The sequence below is a fragment of the Podarcis melisellensis genome (assembly GCF_964234715.1).
Source record: "Podarcis melisellensis genome assembly, chromosome: 9".
Taxonomy (NCBI): domain Eukaryota; kingdom Metazoa; phylum Chordata; class Lepidosauria; order Squamata; family Lacertidae; genus Podarcis; species Podarcis melisellensis.
In genome coordinates this window covers 39534172-39562056 of record NC_138541.1, presented here as the reverse complement: position 1 = coordinate 39562056, position 27885 = coordinate 39534172, and the positions used below count along the sequence as shown (strand labels likewise).

Sequence of the window (27885 nt, the reverse complement as noted above, 5' to 3'; positions counted from 1 at the left end):
TTAAGAATACATTTGTCTTTTATTGACGATTTCAGTGTGTGACTTTTTTTGTAAACTACTTTGATGTTCTATTTACAGTAATAAATTTTGTTAAATAAAAAATAAAGATGTAAAATGAGTTTCAGCGTTCTTCAGATCCACTGAAATTATTGAACATAAGTTAGTCATATACATCAACTTAAACAGGTCCAACTTGGAGTAGAGATAGCACTGGCTACCACTCCCAAATAACGTGTGACAATACAAAACAACATGTGATAATACTACTACATCTCTGCTTTTGGAGAGAGCTCTTTCATGACTCCACACTTGAGACATACTCTGCTTAAGAAGGAATCAACTTTCTATGCCAATCTGCAGTGAGGCTTGTTTGCACACATTCGTTACCGCAGTACAGTACAGCATTTTCTAATCTGGGGTCTTAAGTGACTGCTCTTTCTTTCTGCTATATATTATGCTACATACATCTTATATTACTCAAATGTGATGTTAACTCTATCCTTTTGGTAGCTGGGTGAAGCACCAAGTTTCTTAAATATCAAAGCTATGTTAAAATTAAGAAAGAAAAGAAATGACTAAATTCTGCACCAGGGTCAAATTCTGTTACAGGAAAAAGAAATATGCAGACCATGCCAATAAATGCAAATATGTTTTGCATCATTCTACAATAGCATGAAAACAACAAACTGTAAACACCTACTCTGACTGCTAACATGCACATAAGCATGCACATAACTTTATCTTTACACAGGAAATAGGAACCTTTAAAAATAAAAAACCACTATTTTTAGGATGCTAAATTCTTTGACAATACCAAGTGCGGTCATAAAACATGCAATGGCTAGATCAGGGATGAGGAACCTGTGGCCCTCCAAATGTTGTTGGACTCCAACCCCCATCATTCCTGAGAAGACCAGGAAAGACCTTTCTTCCTGCCCTCTTCCATTTTTGGGATGACCAAGAGGCAAAGCCAACTTATGTCCAGTTGTTCTGCTGTCCACACAACAGAAAAATCTGAGAGGCAGCTACGTGAAGACGACTGGGAACTGCTGTGGTGGGGGAGAGGCTCAAACTACAAACAGCAGATTTTCAGCCCATCTTCTAGTGCTGACTGTGGAGCTGAGTTATGAGCAAAAAGCTCTTTTATTTCAAGAGCGAGAAAGAAACCCCAAATAGGTCAATAGTGTGTGGGCAGTACAACTAAGCCTAGCGTATGGTTGTAGACAATGTATTTGTGTGGAGTTGACAGAAGTCTTTTGTTACATAGTCCTGACAAACCCTATCAGACACTTTTTGGAGAGACAGTACTTCTGTACTGATGAGATTTGACAGTCTGACCTTTCCATAAGGGACATGGGAAGCCTGCATTGATGGGACTTGACAGATTTCTTTTTTAAAAAATTTAAAAAAACAGTTCACAAAGATCTAATGCTTTAACAATGCAGCCCCACAAAGGCACAGCTAGCACAGTAGTCTTTAATATGCACTGTTCTTAAGTGTAAAGGCAGATGCGACATTGTTTTATGCACTTCCTTAGCTTTACAGAAGGCCTCTACAGATGTTGGTCAAAGGAAATGCATAATTAATGTGCACAATGGCATTTGTTCAAGGATTTAACTGAGACACAGTCGCAACAGAGATCCTCCAAAATCTGCATTGCACAAAAAGCTTTATCGCATTGCAGAAGCGGAAGCAGCCCTCACTCAAAAGGGCAGGCCAATTTACTCACATGCTGGATCAATGCAGGAGGTACATTTTAAATGGTCAACTCATGGACTCTGTGTCTGTCCAGAAGATCACACCATGGGTATTTTGTCTGTATCATACCATGCTGGCAGGAAGGATGTGTGTTATCAGCATTCCCTCCATTTCTGATGTTCGTTTTCGAACCTCGATACTTATGTAGCCAAAACAGCACCAGCAACATGTAACAGGGAGGCATCAGCAGCCTCATGAGAATCGAGAGGTTTGCAAAAGTATGTATGTATATGTGTATATATATATATATATATATATATATATATATATATATATATGCAGGTTTTGGTGTCCTCGGGTGTCTTCCCGTGTAAAAGTTGGGGTGTCTAGGCAACGTTTCGACGAGGTCTCACTCGTCATCTTCAGGCTGGTGCTTTCGGCTTCTTGTTACTTGTGAGACCTCGTCGAAACGTTGCCTAGACACCCCAACTTTTACACGGGAAGACACCCGAGGACACCAAAACCTGCATTCCTGTACCCGTGAAAATCTACGAAAGCATATATATATATATATATACACACACAGCTTTTTGAAAAAAACAAAGCGAAGAGTGTGAAAGTGTATATGAGTAATCTCCAGGGTGGGGGTAGAAAGAGAATGCAGATAACTATCGCTCTTCAAATTGTGTGGCTTTCCTGCTCTGAGCAACCGGACTACTTTGAAGATGCAGATTCTATCGCCTGACAGCCAACCTGATCTGTATTTTCAAGGTCTTCCAGGTGTTCCCATTCAGGAACAGCAGCTGCCTTTCTTTCTGATAAGGGAGAACTTTGAAGCCCGCCCCCCCTGCAACAAGTTGTTGCTGGGCCCCATTTGTTTATTCAAATACAGAAGCATCTGTGTATAATCATTACCACCTTCCTGCTATGAGGAAATTTAAACCTCCAGACCAGGGTTTCCCAAACTGTGGGCCACAAGCTTCATTCAGGTGGTCCACAGCACGCCTGTGGATGTTGAAGATGGGAGACGGCACATACATTGCCCTGAATATTCATATTGATTTCTAATTGTATTTCTGTTGCTTCTTTTAGTTCTTATATTGTATTTCATTTGAATTCTGTGGAATTAACAATTGCTACAGCAGGCAGAAAAATTGTCATATGGTTCGCTAAGACCCTCAGCAATTTTCATGTGGTCCTCAGGGGGAAATGTTTGGGCTACTAATCTAAACAAGCAAAGGTAAAATAGGGATGGGCGGAAGTAAAGAAAGACAACAGTTGTGGAAAAAACAAAACTCTAACAAAATAATGGCAACTAGGGAATGCGCCAAAGAGCAAATTCTTTTCTGAGATAGATGAACAAACACTGAATCTTGTGCTTTCCTATTCAGTAACTATTATTTGTCTCCTCTCCTTCTACCAAAGAACTGAAAGCAACATTTTATCTGTACCACTAGCCTGTAAGACAGGTTAGGCTGAAAGAAACTTCCCTAGGACTACCCAACAAGTTTAAGATATGAAATATCTTGTTTTTTAATCCAAATCTACTCTTCTACTAAATGTACCATATTGGTTCACACACATATTCAAGCAAAAAGTTCAAAATATATGTACACACTCACAGAGTCTGAACTGGTGGTGATTGACTAACAGGAAAGGGTCTACCCTTTCTACTAAACAGGAAAGGATCAATTAAGTCTACCAGCAGATACTTTGGCTACACAACAGAACTTTTCTGTTTTCTCTTTGGCCTTTGCCCCCAACCATAACCCTTATATCTGTTCTAGGGGTTCCTCCCAACCCTAAGGAGCAGATTTTTTAAAAAAGTGACAACCCAGCAGAAATATATTATATAAGGTTATAAAATTATTCAAGGAATTGAGTAAGTGGCAAGAGAGAATTTTGTCACTCTCATTCATGATACTAACATTTGTGGACATCCAATAAAATTGATCAGCAACAGTCTCAGGAGGAAAAAAAATCAAAGTACTGTATTTTTCGCCCCATAAGACGCACTTCCCCCTCCTAAAAAGGGGAAATGTGTTTGCATCTTATGGAGCAAATGCAGACGGGAGGCTCTGCTCGGCGCTCCCTTTAAAGAACCGCGTGGAGCGTGTGTGAGGATCTTGCGGGCTTCTCCCCGAGGAGAAGAGCTGCACACACGCTCCGCGCGTTCTTTAAAGGGAGCGCGGCTCTTGGGGGAGCCTTCATCCCGCTGCCCGGGAGGCTGCACACGCCTATCCCATAAGCCAGGACAGCAAGAGGGATTGCTGCACGCGGCTCTGTCCCTTCCCCCACCTCCTGCAAAAGCCCCCAAGAGCCGTGTGGAGTGTGTGTGCGGCGCTTGGAGGCTTTTCCCCGAGGAGGGAGAAGCGCAACCTGTCAGTGATGGGTTGCCCTTCTCCCTCCTCAGGGAAAAGCCTGCAAGCGCCACACACACGCTCCATGCGACTCGTGAAAGGGAGCGCTGAGCAGAGCCTGGGATGAATACAGGCTTTGCTCAGCGCTCCCTTTAAATAATACTTTTTTCCTTGCATTCCCCCTCTGAAAACTAGGTGCGTCTTATGGGGCGAAAAATACGGTACTTCTTCACACAGCCCATAAGCAGTTCATGGCACTCATTGCCACAGGACGTGGCAATGACCACTAGCTTAGATAGCTTTCAAGGGGATTAAACAAAACGTATGGAATCTGCCAACAGCTGTTAGGACAACATGCTGCGTGCCACTGAATATCAGCTGCTGGGGAGCAACAGTAGGAGAGGGACATTGTCTTCATACCCTGATTGTGAGCTTGTTAGAAGAATCTGGTGGGTCAACATGGGAAACAAGATGCTGAACCAAATGAACTTTGGGTTTGATCCAGCAGGACATAATCTTATTTTCATTTCTATAGCGCTTTCCCTTCCCTTCCCATGTCACAGTCCACTCATACTATGTCTACAATATTTATCACCCAGCTACGTGTAAGTTACTTATCTAGATTACTCATGGTGAGACATTTTTAGTGGCCTACCAACCTCTTTAAACAAGGCACTTCTTACCCCTTTAAAATCACAATGTCTCACCCTGGTGTGGTGCCACTGTTAGGTCTTAGAGAGAAAACAGGAAGGACTGCTGATAGGCAGAAACAACCCCCCTGCTCAGCTGAGTGTGCATGTGCATCTGCCTACCTGGTGAGCATGTGTGCACATGTGCAAGTGAGCATGTGCTGGCAGTCGCGGTCACCACTGGAGGGGTGGCCAACCCACAATGCAGAACTTGGGCTGAGAAAGGTTACCCACCCTTATTTAGACATTAGTTTCCCTGCCATTGAGAAGCTAACTGAGTTATTTAAAAGTTTTGCTAATGACTGAGGTTTCAGACAACACACCTGATATGTTCCAAAATTTCAGTTACTACACAGTGTGCTAAAATAACTCTAGACACAACTTACGGATTTCTTCAACAATATCCGGATCACATTCTTTGTATTTATCTATTTCTGCCTTTAATTGGTCTCTCTTCTGACGAAGGGCAGTAAGTTCCTTTATGAGTGCCGCACGTTCTGCCTGTGTTCAAAAATTAACCAGTGTTCTTAAAAGGTGTCAATTACAACCTAAGTGTTTCACTCTACCCTCTTTTCTCTCTAAGGATGCAAGCACCAGATCTAGAGCTATGACACTGATTCAATGAACCAGACTTTATACATATTTGGGCTAAGTGGCATTGCCTGTAAAAAGTTCAAGCAGTTTTCAGTACAGTAAGGTCCTATCTTAAGTGTGATTAACTTGTGTGATTTCAGCCTTGCATGGCTGAAATCCCAGTGATTAACCAAATGCAAAGGTGGAAAACTTAAAAGCTCCTTTTGAGCTGGGTTTTCCCAGCACAGAAACAGCCTTCCAGATGGTCACATGGGGTGGGTCCAAGGCAGTGGTTCAGGTATACATGATTTTGCATATATGTGCCAACCCCTGAACCTAACTCCAACGCAAGACAACCTTGTACTGTATTATAATGCTGCATTTGGCAGCAACGTTGAAATAGCATCTAATAACATCATAGTTGCGAAAATGTTCTGGTGCAGAAGTAGGCATGTCCCGCCCTGAACATTTAAATTTTATTTGCAAGTGCAGTAAGCCTTAGTAAGAAAAGCATTTTTTTAAAATAATAAGAACAATATGAGACTTCCCCCCCTTTCTTCCTATGCTTCTTCCCCCCAATACAATATGAAGTTTTGCCTTATGCCACCTGCTGCCACGAATGCACCCCAATTTAAAAAATAACATCCACCTTTAAATCCCCAAAGCTTTCAGATTATGATTTATTGTGGATATTTCAAATTCAGTAAAACTTACAGTGTCTTGGCGCCCAATTTTTGATTTCTCAATGCTTTCTTGTAAGCTTTTTTTCTTTTGGCTATATTCTGAGAACTGAAGGGAGAGAAGAAACAGAAGTCAAAACAATTTATTTTTAGTAAAAACCTCTTCATCTTTATATATGACTGTACCGTTACAATTTTTCAGCTTAAGAAATAACAGAGTAAGTCTGCTACAGGCCTAACCTTCAGTGATAAATCAAGATTCTGACCAAGACGTGACTATTTCATAAACTCTCTTTAACCTTGAAGCATTTTAAATAGCAAAATAGGGTACAGGGAACATGACCAACTTCTTTTTACACCCTCCTAAGGGAAACAGCAGGGATGCGGGTGGCGCTGTGGGTTAAACCACTGAGCCTAGGGCTTGCCGATCAGAAGGTCGGTGGTTCGAATCCCGGCGACGGGGTGTGCTCCCGTTGCTCGGTCCCTGCTCCTGCCAACCTAGCAGTTCGAAAGCACGTCAAAGTGCAAGTAGATAAATAGGTACCGCTCCAGCGGGAAGGTAAACAGCGTTTCTGTGCGCTGCTCTGGTTTGCCATAAGTAGCTTAGTCATGCTGGCCACATGACCCGGAAGCTGTTCGCCGGCTTCCTCAGCCAATAAAGCGAGATGAGCGCCGCAACCCCAGAGTCGGTCATGACTGGACCTAATGGTCAGGGGTCCCTTTACCTTTAAGGGAAACGGCAGGGATATTAAATGGGTTAATTTGATGTACACCTAGTGTCAATAAACAACACTAGATAATCCCAAATTAAAAACACCCATCCTAGAGCTTGAGGAGCGCTTCATTTCTTATAGATCACTTTCAGTATTTTGTCCTAGTTCTCACAAACAGCAGATGAGGAAGGAAATCTACCGTAATTCTGGACTGTAGCACTTCAGACCGCAAATGCATCTTTAAGTTTCCAAGCATGCAACATCAAGTCTCTTGCCGTGGTGGCGGTGGGATACTCTCATCTGCTTCAGATCAAGTGGTGGATCACGTAAAGATTTGCCATCACAATTTCTTTTCAGGAGAACTCCAATATGGGGGGGGGGGGTTTGCCTCTCCCACAATGTGAAATTTGCACATATAACCATTTATGGATATGATGGATCTGCTACACTGAAGCAACACATTTGTTCTGGGTGAAACAACAAAGATACCTACATATCAAAGGGGTACAACAACTGAATCACCAAGCTGAATACAACCCACCAGCCATATACTGGGGCCAGTGAGCTTTTAAACTTCTTGCTATGGTATCTTCAAAACTGCATCAAGGTGGTTTATGAAACCACTGAAAGGTCGCCATAAACAGCTGATGGGTGTCAAGCTGTGCAGGCCTTCCAGATACCATGCAACAAAGACAGACGGGATTTAATGAAATGAACAGCGACTATATTTATTATGAATTCAAGTAGAGTTCATGTGAATACACTTACACAGCTCCTTCCAACATTAAAAAAAAGACTAGATGGGATTCCAATGCACGTTCATAGTTTATTAGCAGCTACTGTCAAAAAAGCACCATTGGCTAAGCAGTAACCTTACATGCTCCTATGTTGCCCAGCAATTCAATTATCAACAAAATATAGTGAATATAATACTTATAATGCAGAGGCTATTGTGTTTCTAAGGTCTCAAGAAATCCTGCTTACATAGCACTTTTTCAGATTCATTCTTCCAGTACAAGACTAAGAACAGTTCACAACACATTATTCAAATGACATTGCTAAGGTTCTCTTTTGTTGACTCACTGACATGTACTTACAGCTCCCACTCTATCCACATCGCCTTTTATGGTGAAGCCTTTTTAAAAGGTGTCCTTCCACTGCAAAGATTTGCAGACCTCATCTACTGTTTTTTTTCTAGTCAAATGCAGAAACTCAGATACCCACTTTCCAGATTCCAAAACTTTAAAGCAGACGAACATGAAATCTTCCCTTAAACTTGTTTTACCACTCTGTTTAGTAGTACAGTGGTACCTTGGTTGTCAAACTTAATCCGTTTGACTCCTGGAACCGTTCAAAAACCAATACGCAGCTTCCAATTGGCCGCAGGAGCTTCCTGCACTCTAATAATAATAATAATAATAATTTTTATTTACACCCTGCCCTCCCAAGGCCAGGCTCAGAGCGGCTTACAAGCAATAATAAAAACAAGTTGAATGATTACAACTTAAAAACAAAATTAAAATACAACATTAAAATAATGAAACATTAAAATATTAAAATGTAGCCTCATCGCAGGAGGGGAAGGAAAAGAAAAAAAGAAAGAGAGGGAGGGAATCAAATTGGCTCCAAGCCAAAGGCCAGGCAGAACAACTCTGTCTTACAGGCCCTGCGGAAAGAAATCAGATCCTGCAGGGCCCTGGTCTCATGAGGCAGAGCGTTCCACCAGGCCGGAGCCAGAGTTGAAAATGCCCTGGCTCTGGTTGAAGCTAATCTAAATTCCTTAGGGCCCGGGACCACAAGGGTGTTGCTATTTATGGACCTTGAGGCTCTCCATGGGGCATACTGGGAGAGGCGGTCCCGTAGGTACAAGGGTCCTAGGCCGTGAAGGGCTTTAAAGGTCAAAAGCAGCACCTTAAATCTGACCCTGTACTCCACCAGGAGCCAGTGCAGCTTAAAAAGCACTGGGTGAATATGCTCCCATGGCAGAGACCCCGTGAGGAGCCTCACTGCAGCATTCTGCACCCGCTGGAGTTTCTGGGACAGCTTCAAGGGCAGCCCCGCGTAGAGCGAATTACAGTAGTCAAGCCTGGAGGTGCCCGTCGCATGGATCACTGTGGCCAGGTCAGGGCGGGAAAGGTAAGGGACCAACTTCTAGTGGAAGCCGTGTTGGAAGTTCGGCTTCCAAAAAAAGTTTGCAAACCAGAACACTTACTTCTGGGTTTGCGGCATTCGGGAGCCAAGCCGTTCAACAGCCAAGGTACCACTGTAGTCGAAATGTTTCTTCAAACCTCACTGCAGTGCTAAGAACACATATTAGAAGAAGAAAAAAGTTGTGATGAAATCAATGAACCTTTCTCCCAGATAGCCATGTTTACGATCATGGTGTTGCTCACGCAAATGCAAGCCCTAATCATAAAATATGCACTGGCTAGAATTCAAACCAATGTCCTTCAAGTGCAGCCACTGAAAAGTATTCCTTGCTATAATGACCTTTTAAAGCTGTAACACACTTAATATTTTATAGCCAGGAAAACAATGTAAATATGGCATAAGGACATATTAAAAAACACACAAACTGCAATGCTAAAGTAATCACAACTGAGTTCTGACCACCGCTTTTTTCTCCAGGGGGTACTCAAGGCCACGCAGTACCGGCACTCCCCCCCCCCAAAAGAAAGGTCTGGTTGAAAGTGTGGCATTTATTGTAACAACTTCATGGAGAGTACTGGCACATTTTTTTCTAGAAGAGAAGCACTGGTTCTGACCACCATACAAATCCTATGTTCTTAACCACTTATAATGGTTTTCACTCCTGCAATCTAGAAAGGCATGCACACATGCATACATCATAGAAATAAAATTAAAAAACTGACTGTTATGCCATGAATCTGGCCACATCCTCAGGAACAGGGAAATGTTAGTAGCCTGGTTTACACATTAAATCTAAACCACAGATAAAGCAAACTGGTTTAAAGTGAACACACAGGGAAACAAGCCAGAATCTGGTTTATCATGATGTCCAAATGTACTCCTAGTTTGTTTCTCTCCAAATAAACCATGAACGTTGCCAAGGTTTGTTCTTGGCTTAATGTTTGTGGTTTGTTTGGGGGAAACAAACCACAAGCCCAGGTTCCAATGTCACAACAAGCCAGACTCTGGCTTGCGTCCTGGAATTCCAGCAGAGGCAGGGAAGGACACATGCAACAAGTCTTGGTGCAACCCAAATAACATCTAAGAGTTTCATTTTCATGTCCGCTGCTACTTTCCCTTTCCGGCAGACTCCATGACTTCAGTGTCAGTCAAAATCCCTCACCCCATTAGCTTCGGTTTATGTTCTATCTAGCCAGCTAATGCATTCTGGAGAACTCAAAAGCTTGCACACTATTTGTAACATTTCGGTTGCCCTAATAATGGTAATGCTCTACTATGTATTCCAAAAAAGTACCTGGCTTCAGCATTTAAATGCTAGCTGGTAAATGTAATCTAGTTTACAAGGAACTGTCTGGATCTATTGGGAAGAATTCAGTGCATTCATTTCATCAACACAAGGACTTTTGGCTGCAGAACAGAACCTTCCCCCTCTCTCCTCTTCTCTCCCTCCAAACTAATCACTTCTGTTTTGGGGGGTTCTCAAGCCTCTGGAGCAGATTATGGGAGGTTGCACATGGAGAGAGCAAAATAAAGGAAGTTCCTGTTGCTTAAACAGAAATCCTTGTGGCAGTGGAGCAAGTACACTGGATACCACCCATAGTTCTGCAAGCAACTCTTAGACGCCAGCTGCCCTCTACTTGTAGCAAGCAGACAATAACATCCAGATTAATACACTGGATTTGATGAGCGGTTCTGGCATAACTGCAGCAATACTTTTGATTAACTATATACTGATATTCTACAACTGATCATTTTATCAGTGCAGTGTATCTCTTATTTTCTCATTTAATTAATTCTGCTCATGGCAATATATATGCAATTGCAAAAAGTGTGTGTGTGTGTGTGTGTGTTTTGCTTTGCCAGTTAGAAAACCTTACAGCTAGCAAACAGAAACTAATTAATTCAGGCAAAGTATTGCTTTTTATAGTAAGACAAAATTGGAATGGGAACATTTTTGTATATTGAAAAGGCAGAGCAAAGCCTCAGTGCCTTATAACTGAGCTCTCTGGCTTGGCCTGAGGGACAGATGGTTGGCTGTGGAATTCTACATACACCAATTCAGTTTTAAAAGAGGCAGCAGAGAATAAAAAGGAGAGCTTTAACTGCATCTACCCAAAATCTGCAACCATGTGTGATTTTGCATATCCATAATCCACCCACATGCTTTACCTGGCACCAAATCCCATTTAGCATTTTGATGAGCTATTTTCTGTTCACTAGAGTTCCATAATCACCAGTCCATTTCCTCATAAGTAAATCCAACTCAAGCAAGAGAAACAAGTAAGAGATCTTGTATGTGAATTAGGCAAGCACCACGAACGCAAATGTTAGCTGCCCAGCTGTCATCTAACTTGAGCTTCAGTTCCCATGCCCTCCTGTGCATCGTCTTCTCTGTGTCTTTCACTGTTTGGCTGCAGTGCTCCTGATCTCCCCCCTGTTTATGGTTCATTTTCATACTGGTATATCTGCTTCTACTGAAAATGTACTTGCTACTCTGCACCCCAAACCTACAGCTAATCAGTTCACTCAAGGCTGTTCATGTGCTGGCTAGCCTCAGCACAGTCTGCTGTTAACTCCAAATGCCCAGGGGCAGTCCTCCTTTTCCACTTACAAACTTTTTTTTTCTGGCAAAGCTCCTGTGCTTTGAGAACTACAATGCAGGCAGAAATCCCACAATTAAACCTGTTCCCAGCATGAAGAAGCTATGACTGGATAAACATGACCTGCAAAATGTATGCCTGTGATGCAAGTGTTAAAAGCACGGAAACAGTGCGAAATCAACGACTGACAATACATTTTGGCATCTGAGGTGAACCACAAAATGGTCTTAGAATTAAACCCCTAAGTATAATTCTAAGACCCAAACAGGGCATGATCGGGTCTGTAGGGGTGTATATATATTACTCTACTTTAATTTGGCTGTTGGCCAGCTATCTACACTGATTACAGTTTGTCGTCATTCAAAAGTAGAATAATCCTAGGTTTTGTCTGGTCTTGGGTAGAATTGTGTTGAAGTATCTCATCTGCCAAAGGCTCAGGAAGGATGATTTGAGCTTAGTCACTTTCAGCCTCAGTTTCCTGTAAATGAAAGTGATTGTAATGTTTCTGAATACTCTTGAGAAGAGAGGCAAGATAAAGGTCTGAAAAACACATTTGTAACAAAAGTTCCATGTAAATTAATTAAAATGGATGGATGTTGTTGTTTAGTCGTTTAGTCGTATCCAGTTCTTCGTGACCCCATGGACCAGAGCACACCAGGCACTCCTCTCTTCCACTGCCTCCCACAGTTTGGTCAAACTCATGCTGGTAGCTTCGGGAACACTGTCCAACCATCTTGTCCTCTGTCGTCCCCTTCTTCTTGTGCCTTCAATCTTTCCCAACATCAGGGTTTTTTCCAGGGAGTCTTCTCTTCTCATGAGGTAGCCAAAGTATTGGAGCCTCAGCTTCAGGATCTGTCCTTCCAGTGAGCACTCAGGGCTGATTTCCTTAAGAATGGAGAGGTTTGATCTTCTTGCAGTCCATGGGACTCTCAAGAGTCTCCTCCAGCACCATAATTCAAAAGCATCAATTCTTCGGTGATCAGCCTTCTTTATGGTCCAGCTCTCACTTCCATACATCACTACTGGGAAAACCATAGCTTTGACTATACGGACCTTTGTTGGCAAGATGATGTCTCTGCTTTATGGGTGGATAGGGTGCTATATTTCTAGAGTAAGGCTCACTAATTACCAGAAACACACAAATCAGGTGTTTTTGCTATTACCTTCCACATCACAGATGGCTTGATATAGGACATAATGCTCCAAAAATTGTGATTCTCCAGGAATATAGGGGGCCATTTCACTAAGTCAGAATGCACCCAGGTTTAGTCATACTGTTAAAAATTCCAAGGAGCAGAAAAAGTCTTGTTTTCCTGGTTGGGTGCAGATGAGTCAGACACCACTGCTGGTCCAAAATGTGCTGGGTGTGGTTCAGCAATTCCTCAAAGGCTAAAAAAACTGTAGGGTTTTATAACAGCAGTTGCTGAACGGGTGTCTTTGAATAATGACAGAACTTTCTTTTGAGGGGAGTAAATCTTCCCAGTCTATGTATAAAGCATGAATTTGGTTGCATGTGGATAAAAACACATTTTAGCACATGTATCCTCTAAACCAAAGGCAACACAGAAATTTGCTGGTATGCCAAGCAGAACATTAAGGCCCAATTCAAATGTGGGGAATTTTTATTTTATTTTATTTTGCATATTGTACAGTCCTTTTTGGACTGCCACTTCTGATTGCGAACTGCAAGATCACATGTTTGAAAACTTCCTTACAAAAACGATTCCCTGTTTGTTGAAAGCTTGAACATCAGGGCAAAACGAGGCCAAGGGAATCTCTGACCAGACACTTTGGGAGTTTAAATATTTCAGCCCCACACCCCCAAACTCCTTGGAGCCAGGTTGAAACCTTCTCTGTAGTTTAGGCCCAGTTTGGTTTGCCAAGTCTGCAGCTCTCCTGGCTCTTTAGCCCACTAAATAGCATTTCCATATTTTCCTAAATCCCAAGGCCTCGTGCACAGCAGCAGCATCTCATGTGCCTGAACCTCTGCAAAATGTGCCTCCAAGGGCTCCTGGGTGTTTACTAGTGTTGTCAGGAATTCTGGTGCTTGGGATTTTGCACCAGTGTTCTAGGACAGCATAGAGACTATGCTGCAAAGCTCTTCCAAGCTCCTGTTTGGACTACTGCAATGCACTGCAGGTGGGACTACCTTTGAAGGCTGCTGACAAACTTCAATTCTTTCAAAATAGAGCTTTGATTTTGCTAATTGGGACTGGAAAGTAAGAATATTTATCAACTTCACTACTCCCACTCCACTTCCAGGCCCAATTTAATGGACTAGCTTTGACCTTTAATGCTTTGGGGGAGGGCCATAGGTCAGTGATATTCAGCAGCAACTTCAAGTAGGCCTGGGAATGTCTTCTGGATGAAATCACAACATCGATACAAGGAACACTGATCTAGAGCAGGCATGTCCAACCGGTCGATCACAATCTTGGTTGATCACAGGGCGTCCCTGGTCGATTGTGTGACCCAGATCAATTGGCCAAAAGAAAGGTCAACAACTGCAGGAGTAGATCACAGTCTCTTGGGAGTTGGACATGGCTGATCTAGAGAGACTAATAGGTCTGATTCTGTATAAAGCAGCTACCCATGTGACAAAGGTACCTTAAAGATCACCTGTCTCCACCTAATCTTCTGTTTAGCGAAGTTTTTTAATGTTTGATGTTTTATCGAATTGTTAATATTCTGTTGGCAGCTGCCCAGAGTGGCTGGGGAAACCCAGCTAGATGGGTGGAGTATAATGAATTATTATTATTATTATTATTATTATTATTATTATTATTATTGAGATCCTTTTCTCCAGGTGCCATCAATGGATGACAATTGGTATAAGACCCTTTTTAGTGGTGGTACTTCGAGTTTACTTTGTTGTCATTTCAGCACCAAGTAATTTTATTCCAGCCCAGGTTTCCATTTCCTGATTTTTTAAAAAATAAATTGTTTTACGAGAGCCCATTCCAAATTGACCCGGGAGAACGAGGGTGATTTAAGCACGCTTAGTTATAGGAACTGGTTATCAACTGGCATTTATTCTGATATCAATTTACTATGACAGCACACTTCAATAAAGACACAACCAGCATACGAGGTTGCTTGTTATGTCAACATGCATTGCTTTAAACTCTCACTCCTGCCTTTGTGACTCATACACAGCTGTCCCCACTCCTAAGAAAAGTTCCTTTTTCTGTCCTTTAAGCAGTGCCCTATGAGTAGAGACTAGATTGCATTCTGTGTTCTGTACAGCATGTTGTTTATGAAAAGAAGTGGTAAATAATAAAAGCTGCAACGACGGAATCTTTGGGGGCACCTGTGTCATAAATCCAATAAGCATCAAATAGAAAATGACACAGTCACTGACATCTCATTAGACTATTTTACAATCCTGTAAGCCATACTCAAATGAGGCACACAATTAAGTTACTTTTCTGAAGAATTACATTGTGAGCCTGCAGGCAACACCAGTTGTAAAATTCTTTTTGTACAAGGCTTCGTTAGAGCCCGTATATAAATAATATGACAATATCCTCCCCCACACTAGTAACTAATAGGTATACCTTAAACCTTATGTAACCTGATAAATACATGCTTAAGAAATGTTGTAACAGTCCTGTCTTCTTGAACTCTGCAGGAGAACAGAGGCAGGTGGGGGTGGCCAACTGTTCTAACACAACTCACTATTCACAAATCCTATATGCATGAATCTAATACAGGTTTTGCAGGAGCTTAAGGAAACCTTTAATCAAGAGAAACAGCCATATTAAAACAACAATGACACACTGGTCGGAACATTTACTCTTGAAGCTATAGCTGATCAGGCTGACCCACAACCTGCTGAAACTAATAGCTGAGTACCTAGTCCTGTTCTGTTAAATAAAATAACTTGAAGCATATACAAAGTAACGCATAAATGTATTTGGCACGTATTTAAAAAGCACCTGCCGCATTAATATTCTCCAACATTAAAGAATGATTAGCCATGACACCCCACGGTTGGTACCCTATCCCAGGCATAGGCAAACACGGCCCTCCAGATGTTTTGGGACTACAACTCCCATCATCCCTAGCTAACAGGACCAGTGGTCAGGGCAACACCTTCATCAAATTCAATCAGTCGAATTTAAATCTGTCACTTTTTAACAATTAGTCAACTAAAGCTTAACATTTAATCAAACAACCACCACGAAGCTTTTTGTATCCAATAATCCTGTAAAAGAAGACTGGAGAGTGGAATAATTGTAGGCTACAGGATGGTGGTCTCTTCCCCCACTCACAGAGAACAAGAAGAAAGACCCCTAAAGCATACTTTCCTCCAAGTTCAGAGCACTAAACAGATCCTCGCCTCCCTGTGACCAGTATCCCTTTCCTCATTTTGCCACAGACAGTACAATGAACAGCTGTTAAAATATAGAAAGAAAATTCAGATTTTTTTTCCATTTCTGAAGTCACAAGAGATTTTTAAGTTGTTAGGAAGTAGTTTGAGCAAGCACTTAAAATGCCCCATTCTACAGGGCATTCATTCACTGAAAAATTAACTGTATTCATTCCATATGAATCTTAGAATTTCATTTCCTTAAAGGAACCAATACACCCCTGTATATTTTTCACTAGATTTCTGTGTTAGTGGTGCTTTGTAATTACCAAAGTAATTTGGCTTAAGCTATCAGTGCTTTACTTCAGCTTGATTAGATGGCACACTATCCACGACAGGGGAAAATACGAGTCTGAGATCATTTCCCAGAGAGAGGAATATTTCAATTTAATAATTATTTCATTGAAGAATCAACCTAATTCCGTAGAAGGGTCAGCATAGATGGAACACACTGTTGTTCCTTCACAGTAGTAAAGAAATCAAGAACAGACCATGGGATTGTGTATTTCCTCCAACCTTCCCTAAGGCGCAAACTCTGCTTTTTGAAAGGAGACCATACATTGGATTATTCCTCCACCCCACGCCCTGCTGCCCTTAACTATGTATGCATCTAAGTTAATCATACTTAAGACTATGAATGCTGAGGTCATAATCTAGAATTTAAACATCTTGGATGCAAAATGATTATTATGCCCAGTAATATTTTAAGTACTATCTATTAAGCATACAGCTCAAAACATATGCCTGGGGCCAAAGAACTAGGTTACATGCAGAGACATTCTGAAAGTCTTTGTGCCCTAAAGAAAGGATTATAAATAGTTGTAATGAATAAATCTTTGAGAGTAAAGGCCAGTGGCTTCAAATTATGTAACAGGCCAGGTTTACAACCACCACCATGTTGGTTTATTAACTGATACGATAATAGAAGAGGGGGAAAACGTTACTTGAGAGTATGCTGGCCTTCAGGCACCCCTCCATCCATGTGTGGTGGGTGGCAGGTAGACTATAAACCTTGAATTACCTGATTCTGCAGTTCCTCCAGTTTATGCTTTCTTGCATGAAGAGCTTTACTTGGAAAAGCCCAAAAATAATTTGAAGTCCCAATCCTGTCCGTGTCCACCATACTATCATCGACTAAGCTCTGTAAGACCTCCTTCACCGACATAGCAGCTGTCAAGGACACAAACACTGCATTACAACACTTTTACTGGACATTGAGAATTCTGGCTAATTCTGAAACCATACTAAATACTACAAGTATGGTACTTGGGCAAATTCTGCCAGTCACTGCAGGACAGTATGGATTAAATTAGGGTTGCTGAGCATGAGCAAATACAGGCCCTACTCTTGAGCTTCCCATAGGCTGGCAACTGTGAGAACAGGATGCTGGGCTAGATGAGCCACTGGCCTGATCTAGGAAGCTCATATTGCACTTCTAAGAGAATCTCTGCCACAAGGCATGAAAATTGTCACGTGATGGGAAAATATTCATGTGACATATTCCTCAGAAGATGACATAAGACTCTACTCTAGCGGAATAACTGAGGGTGGTTCTATAGGGTATGCTACTGTCAGTACCAGTACAGTGGTACCTCAGCTGCAGACGCTTCAGGTTACAGACTCCGCTAACGCAGAAATAGTACCTTGGATTAAGAACTTTTCTTCAGGATGAGAACAGAAATCGTGCTCCGGCGGCGCAGCAGCGGGAGGCCCCATTAGTTAAAGTGGTGCTTCAGGTTAAGAACAGTTTCAGGTTAAGAACAGACCTCCAGAACGAATTAAGTTCTTAACCCGAGGTACCACTGTATCTTCTTTTTTAATTAATTTTTATTAAAGATTTCTTAGTGTACAAAAATATGTGCATTGTCTCTGTTTTCAAGTTGTGTTTTCTACAGATCACTTATTTGTTGTGAGACATTAGTGTTGCATGCAGTATTTAGGTTGGGAAGAAAAAAGGGGGAAGGAGCATAGGGTGGAGTGGAGTGGCAATGCTTCTATTTTTCAACTTAGTGTATGTGTGGGATTCTGTGTCAGCGTCACATGAGTGGGTTCTCCTTCTATTCACCTGTTATACTTCCTTGGTGGTGAGAAGGGTTGGGGTGGCCTAGGGTGTGCTTGGTTGTCTTTGGTTGGATGTGGTGAGATTTGTTTATGTGTGTGAGTGTGTGGGTTTTTGGGTCAGGCTAGACATATTGATTTGTATGCTGTCAGCGGTTTATTGTTGTTGTCTTGTTGGCCTATGTATGTGATAAAGGGGAACCCAACCAGGGTGAAGGTGTCTTCTTCTATTTGTCGCCATGTTAGATGATTGGTTAATTTTTCTTCTAGTAAGGCTGTTTCCTATACTACTTGATACCATTGGACCATGTTTACTCCTGACAGGTCTCTCCAGTCTGGCTATGATGCTTCTGGCTGCTGAGAGTACGTGGGTTATGAGCTCTTTATAATGTAAGTGGGCATTATTATCTTGGAAGATGTCAAGTGGCCACGTCCATAGAGTTTCCAAGGGACTTATTGAACTCATTCAACAGCCATCGTTGCTAGGTCATGGTATTATTATTATTACTATTACTATTATTATTTATTAAATTAAATTGGAAGGGGTATTGTTTTTATATTCTAACTGTTCCAAGATAATTCTGAATAGTAGAATGATGCAAGTTTTATTTATTTGGGTATCTAGCCCTTGCCATCTTAAATCTCACAGCTCATTATAATTTCTAAAATAAGCTAGTCAAAAGGAAACACACACAGTCTCGGGCACAGAAAACTTAGCTCTAGTCTCCAAAATCAGCCCAAATAAAAGTTATTTAGTGCATTGAATCAAGTTGTACTCGGGGTCGCCCACTAAAATGAATGATTCTACATTAGTAATTTTTAATAATGTCAATTGGATACAACTCATCATATCTAGAGCACGTTTTGGGAATTTCTGGCTCTTGAAATGTTGTTGGCATACAATTCCCATAATCTCTGACTACTAGCCATGCAACCCCTGATTTAGATGTTGTTCAGAGTGCAGAAAATTTGTAGAGTAAAAAAATTTAAGACTTGTTTAAGCATTGCTGAAATTGCCTCTCTATGTCCCCCTGCTGCCCAAATCTGGCACACAGATGACATAACCACAGCTGACATATTGCAGAGGAACACAGGGAATAGAACTGGTCTCTTTGGCGGGTATGTCAGAAACAATTATATGCAACATACTTTGAATTCCTAAAATAGCTACAGAACCAAAAAAATTTAAGCATTCACCTTTTATATAAAAAAATTAATCACTTGTCTGGCCAAAGAAGAAAACAACTCCCTACCCCCACAGTCCATTTTTAGCATATCAATTATATATTAATTATGGAGCAAGAAGTGTTATATGTGTGTAGAAATTCCACACAAACAACAAGGTCAGTATGCTTTGATTCTCCCTTGTTCCTCCCTTATCAGCCTACAGCAACTATGGGGAACTGTCCAGCTTGCAGGCCTAATTCAGTCCACTGGGTCTCTCCATCTCGTCCATCAGGCTGTTCTAGCCAAGCCACACCCACATCAGGTATGAGGCATGCAAATAAGTGGTTGGACCAAAGGGAGTCTGCAAGCACCACAGACCAGCAGATTGGCAACTCCTGCAAAAGCTACCTGTGCATAGCTTTCTGCAAGCACCGACAACCAGGTAAGTGTCAAGGCTTGCATAACTCCATACGTGGTGCTATGCAAATCCCAACAATCAGCTAATTGACACCAAGACAAAAATGGGTTTCCTGGTGTGATTGTGAAAACAGGTGATTGATATGTGGGCACCCCCATCAACCTGCCAAACTTGGCCCATGGGGCAAGGGGTGGAAGGCAGAAGTAAGGATCTGCCTGATGGTCAGATCCAGTTCCCTACCCCTCACCTACACCATGAAGAGCACAGCACTCGTATAGTTCCTTACAATACTGCTATTTAGATCACGTTCTTAAAGTTTATGCGGGAACAGGATGTGATACATAGCTGTCAACGTTTCCACTTTTTTAAGGGAAACTTCCTTATTCCGAATAAGATTCCTCGCAGGAAAAGGGAAAAGCTGACAGCTATGATGTGATTCCCTGGCAAAACTGTGTGCTATTATGAGTAAAAGGTTGGTTTGAAATAAGTCTAGGTACTCACTGATTCCTTTCTCTTTTGGAGCAATTTTCTCAATGTCTTTTAGTTGGAATACATCTTTCTGTCACAAATAAAATAAAAATAACATACACATCATCCATAATCATACAGTGACTCTGAAATTCCTTCAATTAATCTAAGGGCTTGTGGTTTTAAGAGTAACATTTATGACTCAGTGCTCTTTGCAGCTTACATAAGTTACTGCACCACATTACTTCTTTCACATATGGGAACTGGTTATCCTTCTGATTAATTTCCTACCTGCGCCTTTCTGGGAGCAACAAAAGCTCCCAGGAATTATCTAAGGTCATATTCCATACCGTACTGTACATTGAAAGCACTCTCATACCATTTTAGCAGTCATAGCTTTTCCCCAAAGAACCTTGAGAACTGTAGTTTGTCAAGGGTTCTAGGAAATGTAGTTCTTTGAGGGTAAATTACAGTTAGCAGGCCTCCTAGGAGAAGACATGACTGTTAAAGCGGTATTAATGTAGTTTAAATGTATGGTGTGAATGTGATCTAAAACCACCTTACTTATTTGTGATCAAGACAAGTCTACACTTGCTACTGGGCAAATTGGAAACAGTAAATTATCCATATACACACACACACACACACACACACATACATACATATATATATATGCTTTCGTAGATTTTCACGGGTACAGGAATGCAGGTTTTGGTGTCCTCGGGTGTCTTCCCGTGTAAAAGTTGGGGTGTCTAGGCGACGTTTCGACGAGGTCTCACTCGTCATCTTCAGGCTGGTGCTTTCGGCTTCTTGTTACTGGAACAGAGCAGGATCTCAGTGTTTGAGTTCCTATAAATACTGTTGAGGGGGTGTGGTGTATAGCCTCCAATGTTCTGGGCAGAGAGGAAGTTCCCAGGCTAGTGTGCCTTTTCTTCTTTTGTTCCTTAATTACTTGAGGGATATCCTGAGTGATTTCTTGAGTGATATCCTGAGTACCACTTAGGTGGGTCATTAGGTGTGGATTAGTTGCTAAAGTCTTTGTGTCTTGACCTCTTGAACTTTGTGAAGAGTTTTTCTGAGAAGATGGCTGTACTGCACTTAGTTGTGCTCTGGCTTGGCTTCGTGTATAGGGGCGAGCTGTGGTTTTGTGGCTTGTGTCAGCCAGATCTGTGTAGGGATTGCAGGGGGGTGCAGCATCCGGAGGTGCCTCCATGGTTTGGCTACTGGATGGTGTCTGTAATTTATCTGTGGAGAGGGTCTGGGTTTGGGTCTGGTGTGGTTGATTGGTGATGGCCAATCAACCACACAAAGGTCAAGACACAAAGACTTTAGCAACTAATCCACACCTAATGACCCACCTAAGTGGTACTCAGGATATCACTCAAGAAATCACTCAGGATATCCCTCAAGTAATTAAGGAACAAAAGAAGAAAAGGCACACTAGCCTGGGAACTTCCTCTCTGCCCAGAACATTGGAGGCTATACACCACACCCCCTCAACAGTATTTATAGGAACTCAAACACTGAGATCCTGCTCTGTTCCAGTAACAAGAAGCCGAAAGCACCAGCCTGAAGATGACGAGTGAGACCTCGTCGAAACGTCGCCTAGACACCCCAACTTTTACACGGGAAGACACCCGAGGACACCAAAACCTGCATATATATATATATATATATAAAGTCTCAAGCATGAAGACATTTCTGCATTTTGGACAAACCCCGACTCCCTTGGCCTAAAAAGTAAGATTAGCGCCGCACCCCATAGTCACCTTTGACTGGACTTAACCGGGGTCATTTAGGTTTATGCAATTCAGAGCGACATACAGATTGATTTCTGAAAACATCTTGGAACATCTTACTTTAAAGAAAGAATTGGAAAAGCTGCATCCCTTCAAAATGCTGCTGTACTCCGATTCCCACCAGCCTGTCAGCATGGCTAATGGTTGGGGATGATGGGAGCTGTAGTCCTAGAATGTGTGGGGTTTAAACATCTCTGCTTTAATTAATGCAGTCCTGGTTGTCAACCACACAGGTAGCCAACTTCAATAGGTGCTCACCATACCAGAAGGAGAATGCAGGTCAAAGGCTCTCATACTGGTTTTGATACAGCCAGCTCTCTCTGTGCAAGCTGAGAGTACACCCCACCGTAGTACACATCCTTTCTGACATTATGGGGGCTTCTGGCACAAGCATTCAGTTTGCAGCAATCAGTTCTGGGCCAGCCCTACACACATTTGGCAACTGCATGTTTCAATTCTGGGTCAATACATGCTCACTGTGAAACATTCATAATGTTACCTACAACAACAAAGTATTACTTACTGTTTCAAAAAATATTTCCATCATCCGTGTTCTCTTCTCTTCAACACTCAGCCCCCTTTTCTTTGACTGAATAGGGGGGAAAACATGTTATGTTCTTGTTTATATAAACAGAGTGCTTTGACTCAAAAGCCCCCAAAGCAGTGAATAGAATATAAATACAAAAGAAAGATACAATAAAAAAACAACAATCAAACTGCTCAGTAATACACATTAACTTCCTATGCCTCCCATATGGACTGTAAGTAGTGTTTTAGTTTGGGTTATAGTTATAAGCCTACTATGCAAGAACCTTCCACCTTGGCATGAATCCAAATGAGTGAATTGGCTAAATCTCTGCTGGAAGGATAAAGGTCATAGATAGTGCTGAATTAAAAGATGGGAAAGAAAGGTGGCATGATACGTTATGAGGTCATGGTGTTACACCTGGTGTGGGTCTGACAACATAAGTCCATTAAGACTTTAATTGGTATTATTAGATTATATTGATTTTGGCCTATGTAGTCGATGAACTACTAAGACCTAATTACCAGGATATGCAGAATCAGTTTCTGTTCATGTTCAGACCTTCAGAAGAAAAGCCTGCTGTGACAACCCCCCTTGAATAAAAATTGCATGCAATTCTGAGAATATGAGTGGGAATGCACATTCAGAGCGATCTCCTGGGTTTTATTTGCAGCAGTTGTTGGCACTTTTAATTTTTTTAAAGAAGCTTAGCAATTAGCTGTTACAAGGAAAGTCAAGGGTCGGAGGGGAACCCATAATGGTATGCCCAGGACTCTTGCTGCAAACTACATAACCTCTCCTTCCAAATACATTTGAATGAATCCTAAATATCCCTAGCCTGTCCTACACTGCAAACCTATACATGTCTATTCTGAATTCTGTGGGACACTCTTTCAGGTAAGCATATGATTCCACCATTCATTATGCACCACAAGCATTATCAAGCATGATGACCCACATTCAGAATATTGGCAGGCAGCACATTTAGGATGAGTAACAACATTTGAAACAATGACTAACACCACCTGCAGTATAAGCTTCTTCTTTTTAAGTAAACTACCACAGAAGTAATTGTTTGCTTACTCCAAGCCTCTCTTCCCTTGCCTTTCTCATCTATGCCATGCCAAGAGATGGCATACAATAGGAAAATTTGAGACTTCCCAGAATAATCAATACATTTTGAATACTTGATTCCTTAGCATCTACATGTCTCCTTAGAAGTCACACTTCCTTCAGTTGGATATATTCCAAATTAAGCATGCACAGGGTTGCTATGCACAGCTCATTTCCAGTACAGCGGTACCTCTGTTTAGAACTTAATTTGTTCCGGAGGTCTGTTCTTAACCTGAAACCGTTCTTAACCTGAGGCACCACTTTAGCTAATAGGGCCTTCCGCTGCCGCCGCACCGCCGGCGTGTGATTTCTGTTCTCATCCTGAGGTAAAGTTCTTAACTCGAGGTATTACTTCCGGGTTAGCGGAGTCTGTAACCTGAAGTGTTTGTAACCCGAAGCATTTGTAACCCATTGTACCACTGTAATAGAATGCATATTTTTTAAGCAAGAGGGCTGCTCCCCCCTCCCCCAGTAGCAACATCCTTAGTAATACATAAATGTGTGTCACAGTGGCCTTGTAAATGAGACCACAATATACTTGCCAGCAAACAAAACAAACCATAGCCCTGAAAGAGCTTGTATAGTCTGTGTTTCCATCCTGGTTGCAGCGTAGGTGGAATCCCTTCTCTGTGACCAGCGTGGAAACACAAAATAATGGCCTTGGCTATTTTTTTTATTTTTTAAAAAAGCTTTTTCTTAAATAGGCTTGGAGAAAAGACATAGCCGAGTTTACTTAATCCACAGAAACCAAGTGGACTGGAGGAGAAGAAATGGAGAGAGATCTACCCCTCTTCCATCAGCCAATTCATTCACCTGCACAAAATTCCTAGTTGCCTGTGGCTACCAGGCAAAATATTAAATACATGGCTGGGACACATGCTCTGTTATATGTGTTATATCTGGGGAGCATAACACAAAGACTAAAATGCACGTGGGAGACATATTGCATAAAAAAAGTCTCAAGCCACAGTGTGGGAAAAAATCCTTTCAATCTCTTGGGGAAGCAAGTTAGGTAAGCATGCCAGGACATGGGTTTTCAACCCAAAGCAGTGACAAGATGCAATATTAAGTTTCTGTCCTATAGAGAGTTCTGTTATACTTGCCTGGAAATGCTGACATCTACATGCTCTTTAACCCAGCGTGGTTTTACTTGTGATTCTCAGAATGTTTGAGAAGCAACAGGTGTTATAAGTGTTAAAAACTCAGCAGCATGAGAACTTAAGCGGAGCTGCTGGCAGCAGGACCGAAGAGAGGTTGTGGTAACTGACCTGCTCAACCCAAACAGAGGTTTTTAACCCCTCATTGCATTTACTGAGCGGTGCTAGTCTGCAAGGTATTTCCTGCAGGTTCGTGGCACTGCAGTGTGGATAAGCAGCTGCATCTCTACTAGTTGTGCGCATGAAAGCCTACTACTTGCTAACCAGACAAAGAATAAGAATTAAAGTTTATCATATAGGATGCTGGTATTGTAAGTCAGCTTGCCACATCTTCCTGCGTGTCTTCCTTTTCATTGAAACTTACTTGTTGAGTATGTGCACTATAATCAAAGGCTATGGAGAAATGACCAACTGGTCATTCAAACTTATGCTATAGTCCATGAACAAAGACCAGGAGCTTGCTGCCTTTCGCTAGTATGCAAGCAGGTTTTGGGGGGGAAATTAAATATTTAGCCCACTCTCATCTCAAAAGCTTAACGTGAAAATATCATTGGAAATCCATACGAACATTTCACACGCAGTCTTCCAGCCATAAATCCACAGACCTTCCGGGGTCCCTCCGAATGAAACTCACTGACTGCTGGTGGTCCCCTGACCCCTTATACCTTGTCTGGTATAAACCACTATGAATGCCTCAATGGCAGACTGCTGAATACAACTACAAAAAGGACACCTATCTTACCTGTTTATCTAGCTAATGTTTGCTTATCTCCCATCAAAATCAATGGCTGTCTTCAGAAAGACGTCACCCCCCCCCCCCCGCCATGCTGACCGCAGGCACAATGACACAATTCACTGTCACTTTCGGCCCTAGCCTACCTCGAAGGGTTGTTGAGAGGACAACATGGAAGATAGTTCGGGGGCTATCTTGGAAGAAGGGTGGGATATATATATAGAGAGAGAGAGAGAGTAAAGGGACCCCTGACCATTAGGTCCAGTCGTGACCGACTCTGGGGTTGCGGCACTCATCTCGCTTTACTGGCCGAGGGAGCCGACGTACAGCTTCTGGGTCATGTGGCCAGCATGACTAAGCCGCTTCTGGCTAACAAGAGCAGCGCACGGAAATGCTGTTTACCTTCCTGCCAGAGTTGTACCCAGTGGCGTAGCATGGGGGGTGCAGGGGTGGCCGGCCGCACCGGGCGCAACATCTGGGGGGGCGCGCTCACACTCGCAGTTCTCTGCCCCTATCTGGTTCACTCACTCTCTCTCGCTGCAATGAGCCAAGAAAGACTGAGTAATCTAGCAATACTGTCCAGTGAGAGAGACTTTAATGTAGATTTCAATTCCGTTGTTGAAAAATTTGCGCTAATTAAAAGCAGGCGAATTTAAATTAATCTGTATATACAGATTGATATCTTGCACTTCTATTAAAGAATTACAATTAGAGGGACAGGATTGAGGAAGTTGGCTCCATCTAGCCCAGTCTTGGATCATCTCCAGGGTATGGTTCCATTTTGATGTTTAGTTTTTGTTCTTGATATTTTTTGTCGTTTAAGATGGTTGTGAGACGACATATAATAGCATGGCCCATGCTAGGTTACTACATTTGTAGATTTGTAGGTGGCGCTGTGGGTTAAAGCCTCAGCGCCTAGGACTTGCTGATCGAAAGGTCGGCGGTTCGAATCCCTGCTGCGGGGTGCGCTCCCGCTGCTCGGTCCCAGCGCCTGCCAACCTAGCAGTTCAAAAGCACCTCCGGGTGCAAGTAGATAAATAGGGACCGCTTACCCGCGGGAAGGTAAACGGCGTTTCCGTGTGCAGCTCTGGCTCGCCAGAGCAGCAATGTCACACTGGCCATGTGACCCGGAAGTGTCTCCGGACAGCGCTGGCCCCTGGCCTCTTAAGTGAGATGGGCGCACAACCCCAGAGTCTGTCAAGACTGGCCCGTATGGGCAGGGGTACCTTTACCTTTACCTTATTCATAGACCTGCTGAAAATGTGGAGAATGTGTAATGCATGTTTGCACTCAATAAAGTGTTTGAAAATAAACTTGTATTTAGATGCATTTTACTTTAATTACATCAGTATTTTCATAACAAACAATACATGTGCTTAGGGGGTAAGAGTTTCTTTAACTAATCTAGTGGAAGAGACTCGAGTGCTAAAATCCACAGGTTAGGGGGCGCAAATTACTTGTCTTGCCCCGGGTGCTGACAACCCACGCTACGCCACTGGTGGTACCTATTTATCTACTTGCACTTTGACGTGCTTTCGAACTGCTAGGTGGGCAGGAGCTGGGACCAAGCAACAGGAGCTCATCCCATTGCGGGGATTCGAACTGCCGACCTTCTGATCCGCAAGTCCTAGGTTCTGCAGTTTAAACTACAGCGCCACCCACATCCCTGCACACCAACCTAGATTGGTTTAAAAAAAGATTGGACAAATTTGTGGAGGAGGAGAGGGCTATCAATGACTACTAGCCACAATGGCTGTGCTCTGCCTCCCGGTATTCAGAAGCATGACTATTCAGGGACAGAGCAACGGGAGCTGACGATCGGCAAATCCTAGGCTCTGTGGTTTAACCCACAGCGCCACCTGCATCCCTTATATATACAGAGTGTGTATATATATATATATATGTGTGTGTGTGTGTGTGTGTACGTGTACACACACTATATGCACACTATATATACACACACACGATATATGGGAAAGATGCCCATTAATGTGGACTTTTTCTGAGGCAGCTGTGCTCTCATATAAAGCAAGGGAGCAGGAGAGCTACTTTAAAGGGTCGCCCCCTCCTCGCTGCGCCTGCGCCGACCCCGCGAGCAGCGCATTCCCCCCGCTCCACTGCAACCTGAACCCGCCCTCAGCCACAGCATCCCCGCCGCACAGGGAACCGGTTGGCAGCGCGGGAGGAGCCCGGCAAGAGCGCGGAGAGCCCAAGAGGCGGCGGCGGCGGCGGTAATAGCTTACCATGTCTCTTCCTTCCCTCCCCGGATGGCGGGAATTTGAGTTTGAGGGGGAAGAGACGCCGACGCTGCTCCGCCCCCTCCCTCCCTGGTAAGCTACCGCCACCTGGCGCCTTTAAGGAGGTACTGCAGCCCCGCCGAGCCGGCCCTGCCCTTTATAACTTCGCCGCCGCCTCTCTCGCCTATCTCCATAGAGCTAGGAGAGAGAAAAGTGGGAGAGGCGCGCGTCAGAGAACACACTTCCGGGAACGTTTTCACCTGCTTCTCTTAATCCCCCGCCCTCCCAAAATGGACGTCGCTGTAGCCAAGCTTTTGGCATCTCAGTTGCTGGGTTTGGATTGCAGATACGTTTGTTTTCCGTGGAGGGTTTG

General features: G+C 42.7%; 1 protein-coding gene across 2 annotated transcripts in view; it reads right to left on the bottom strand.

Moving 5' to 3' along the window:
* The window catches only part of MND1 (meiotic nuclear divisions 1), a 36060-nt gene extending 8389 nt beyond the window's left edge, over positions 1-27671 (bottom strand). For both annotated transcript variants that reach the window (XM_081926244.1, XM_081926243.1), the window contains exons 1-6: positions 27519-27671; positions 22270-22335; positions 19981-20038; positions 16858-17006; positions 6035-6109; positions 5134-5248 (exon numbers count right to left, since the gene is read on the bottom strand). In XM_081926244.1, the coding sequence (XP_081782370.1) occupies positions 5134-5248; positions 6035-6109; positions 16858-17006; positions 19981-20038; positions 22270-22335; positions 27519-27521 (466 nt within the window). In that variant the 5' untranslated portion in view covers positions 27522-27671. The remainder of the gene's footprint in view (positions 1-5133; positions 5249-6034; positions 6110-16857; positions 17007-19980; positions 20039-22269; positions 22336-27518) is intronic.
* Positions 27672-27885: the final 214 nt, after the last annotated feature.